General features: G+C 42.6%; 1 protein-coding gene across 1 annotated transcript; it reads right to left on the bottom strand.

The window, feature by feature from the left end:
- Window positions 1-660: 660 nt before the first annotated feature.
- marveld1 (MARVEL domain containing 1) lies at window positions 661-2887 on the bottom strand. The gene has a single exon (XM_061745609.1). The coding sequence runs from the start codon at window positions 2582-2584 to the stop codon at window positions 2087-2089; it is 498 nt and encodes a 165-aa protein (XP_061601593.1). The 5' UTR covers window positions 2585-2887; the 3' UTR covers window positions 661-2086.
- Between the last annotated feature and the right edge of the window lie 237 nt (window positions 2888-3124).

The raw sequence follows: 3124 nt of genomic DNA, 5'->3' as shown, positions 1-3124 counted from the left end.
ATGTCATCCATAATAGTTGGTTCTCCCTTTTATCAAAAAGTAATCGAACACACTAACTGACTGTGGATTTGTGGGTTTGTCTGTAGTGTTTTCAAGAAGTGTAGCCTGACTGAACCAAGACATGATTGTGAATCATCTTCCTCTGTTTGGCTTGGTTTTCATTGGCTGAAGTTCAGCCCACCTCCAGTCGGAACCCCAGCACACTGTTCCGGTAAGAACAAGCCTCTTCCCAGAGTATTATGCACTTAGCACACACACATACACACATACACACATACACACATACACACACACAGAATCAAGTTGTTTTCTTGCTCATTCACTCTTCATCATATGGCTGAAAACACTCTGCAAATTGGCTTGTATGAGAAGCTCTCTCATTTTCTGTTAGTAACACAGATAAGTATAAGGCCTGCATGTCTTAGATGTGGTTAAGTGGTTACAACACAAACACGGCCCCCGCTGTTTCTCCAATGCTTTTATCTCTGGACAGGAAGTGCCTGGAGTTCCGGTGCTTTTCCCTCCAAATGTATGTCTCGTTTCAAAAAAATCAAAAGCAAATTCCTCCAAAATGACCAAAGAATCATATAAATCTCATGCAAACTGCGAAGGCTCCTGCACACAAGCACATTATCAAAACTTCAGAGACACCTCACTGACTCTCAGCCTATTTGACTTTATTCTTGCTCTTTGGTTTTACATAAGGACATTTTCTTTGTTGTTGTTGCCGGATCATGTCCCCGCTTCAGCGATGTTGTCATCACAACCATGTTGAATATACAGCATTTTGACAGATAAGAGAGACAGTTAAAAAAGGATACCAGTAAGAGTCAATTCTTAATATATTTTGCTGGTAACAAAAACATATAAACACATAAAAATATATATACTTTACAAAAGGTTATATAAAAAAGAATCCCTTGTGAAAACAACTGCAGCAAATTAAAAAAAAAAACTAGATTTAGACGGACCGTTAAACAAGTACCAAAACAAATCTATAAAATGTATATTATGGCAGTTTTACTGTAAACACTAAAAGTACTGCCTGGTCAAAAGTAGCCGAACTATATGAAAGTTCTGATTATCTATGAAAGAAATGGCATTAATTTACTAGTATTAAAAGGTAACACGGAGACCAAGGTGTTACTTGTACACTTAGCTATTCAGACTTCCATCATGGGAGTCTTTCTTCACTTGGAGGCGCTTTTCATGCAAAGTTAAGGCCACAGAATGGACTGGTTTCAGGTCGAGAGGGTGGAAACAGTGGAGATAACTGCTGAGTGAAATACAGTGAAGTTAAGGCTGATTTATGGTTCCGCGTTACAACAACGCAGAGACTACGGCATAGGGTACGCGGCGACGCGAAGGCTGATTTATGGTTCCGCGTTACACCAACGCAGACCCTACGGCAGGGGTATTCAACTAGATTCGGCTGGGGGGCACATCTACAAAAGGACTGTATGGAGAGGGCCGCACAATTTGAAAATGTGGGGGTTTTCAAAATGTATTTTGCACTCAAAGACGAAGACTTATGTAAATATAATACATTTGTATTATACATTTGAATATATCTAGTTTACATATTAATTATGTATTAATTGTCTCCCGATTTAGTAATTGTGAATGTTAAATATAATATTCAGATAAAGAAATATTATTTTGAATGCAAGTTCATTTTGAAACCATGCATTGTGCAAACTTAATTGAAATTGATATTGACCTACTTTTAATAAAACACGCCATTATGACAAAGCACCACTTTCCACCAAGATTTCCTTATTTGAATATTATATTAAGCATTGAGCACAACCATTTTAGTCCATAGTAGCCAGTTCTAAAAATATTATTAAAAAAAAAAAAAAAAGTGTTTTTTTCAACGAACACCCCCTTTTTTTAAATATGACCAGGGGCCACATAAAAGCTCCTGGCGGGCCGCATGTGGCCCGCGGGCCGCCAATTGAATATCCCAGCCCTACGGCGTAACCCTACGGCGTAAGCTCTGCGTCAATTTAACGCTGAACCATAAATCCAGGCTTTAAGAGTTCAACATCTTGTCGTGGAATCCATGCTCTGCAGTCCATCAGAATCAGATGACCGTCTGCTGCCCCCGATGCTTCCTGCACGCCCCGTACACCAGGGACAGGAGATAAACCAGGCAGCACAGGCAGGCGAACACGGCGGCCGTCAGGTACACCTTATAGGGGCAGAAGTGCATGTACAGGTCCAGGTTGCAGTACGAGTAGCTCTTGGTCTTGTGGATCATGACTCCTATGGCCGGCAGGTAGAGCAGGGCGGCGGCCGCGTCGTGCGCCAGGTTGGTGCTCAGCCAGCGCGGGCCGCCCAGCAGCGGGACCAGCTCCTGCTTGTCCAGCAGGGTGACGAAGAAAAGCGCCAGGGTGAGCAGCCAGAACAGCACCGCCACGAACAGCACATAGTGGATGGAGCCTTCGTATTTATTGGCGGCGATGGTGACCCACAGCCCGGCCCCGAAAACGATCTGCAACACACGGGCGATTCCCAAGAAACTCCTGAGGAACTTCAGGATGTTCTGCTTCACCTGCGGCTGCGGAGGTTGCGGGGACATCTCTCTCCTCCTCTCACGGTCAGTCTCGGTCCCTTTTTTCCCCCCGAACAGGGCGGGTTGCTTTTTCTGCCAGCTTCAAAACAGCTGGAGAAAAGATGAATAATAACAAAAAAAACCCAACACTAGGTGAAAATTAGAGACTCGAATGCCCGGCTTTGTGCTTCAGTAAAAACAAGCCAGAAGTGTGATGAATAAAAAAAAAAGAAACTCTCTGTTCTTTTTCGCAGCCCCGGGGTTTTGAAATGACAAACTTGTCTTGTACGTTTCGTTTATTCCGTTTCCTCCGTTGCAGCGTCTGCGTTGGGGGGCAGGGTGATGGAGAGAGGGTGGTCTGTAATTTAAAACCCGCTCCTCCTCCTGACTCATGGATGCATCCCTCCCTGCATGTTCCCTCATTGGCTGCTGCAGCCCATATCTATCTATCTATCTATCTATCTAATAAAGTTAGTTTATTTTATTTTTTTTTTATTTTTTTTTTTATTTTATTAGTTTGCACACAATAAAATTAACACTTACAATCAAAATAGTAAAACAAATGTG

This window comes from Cololabis saira, chromosome 17, assembly GCF_033807715.1.
Source record: "Cololabis saira isolate AMF1-May2022 chromosome 17, fColSai1.1, whole genome shotgun sequence".
Lineage (NCBI taxonomy): Eukaryota > Metazoa > Chordata > Actinopteri > Beloniformes > Belonidae > Cololabis > Cololabis saira.
The sequence above is the reverse complement of the archived record's forward strand: the minus strand, read 5'-3'. Positions and strand labels throughout refer to the sequence as shown.

What these genes read in the sequence shown, in the direction of transcription:
- marveld1 (XM_061745609.1), bottom strand. Translation starts at nt 2,584, where the DNA reads ATGTCCCCGCAACCTCCGCAGCCGCAGGTGAAGCAGAACATCCTGAAG.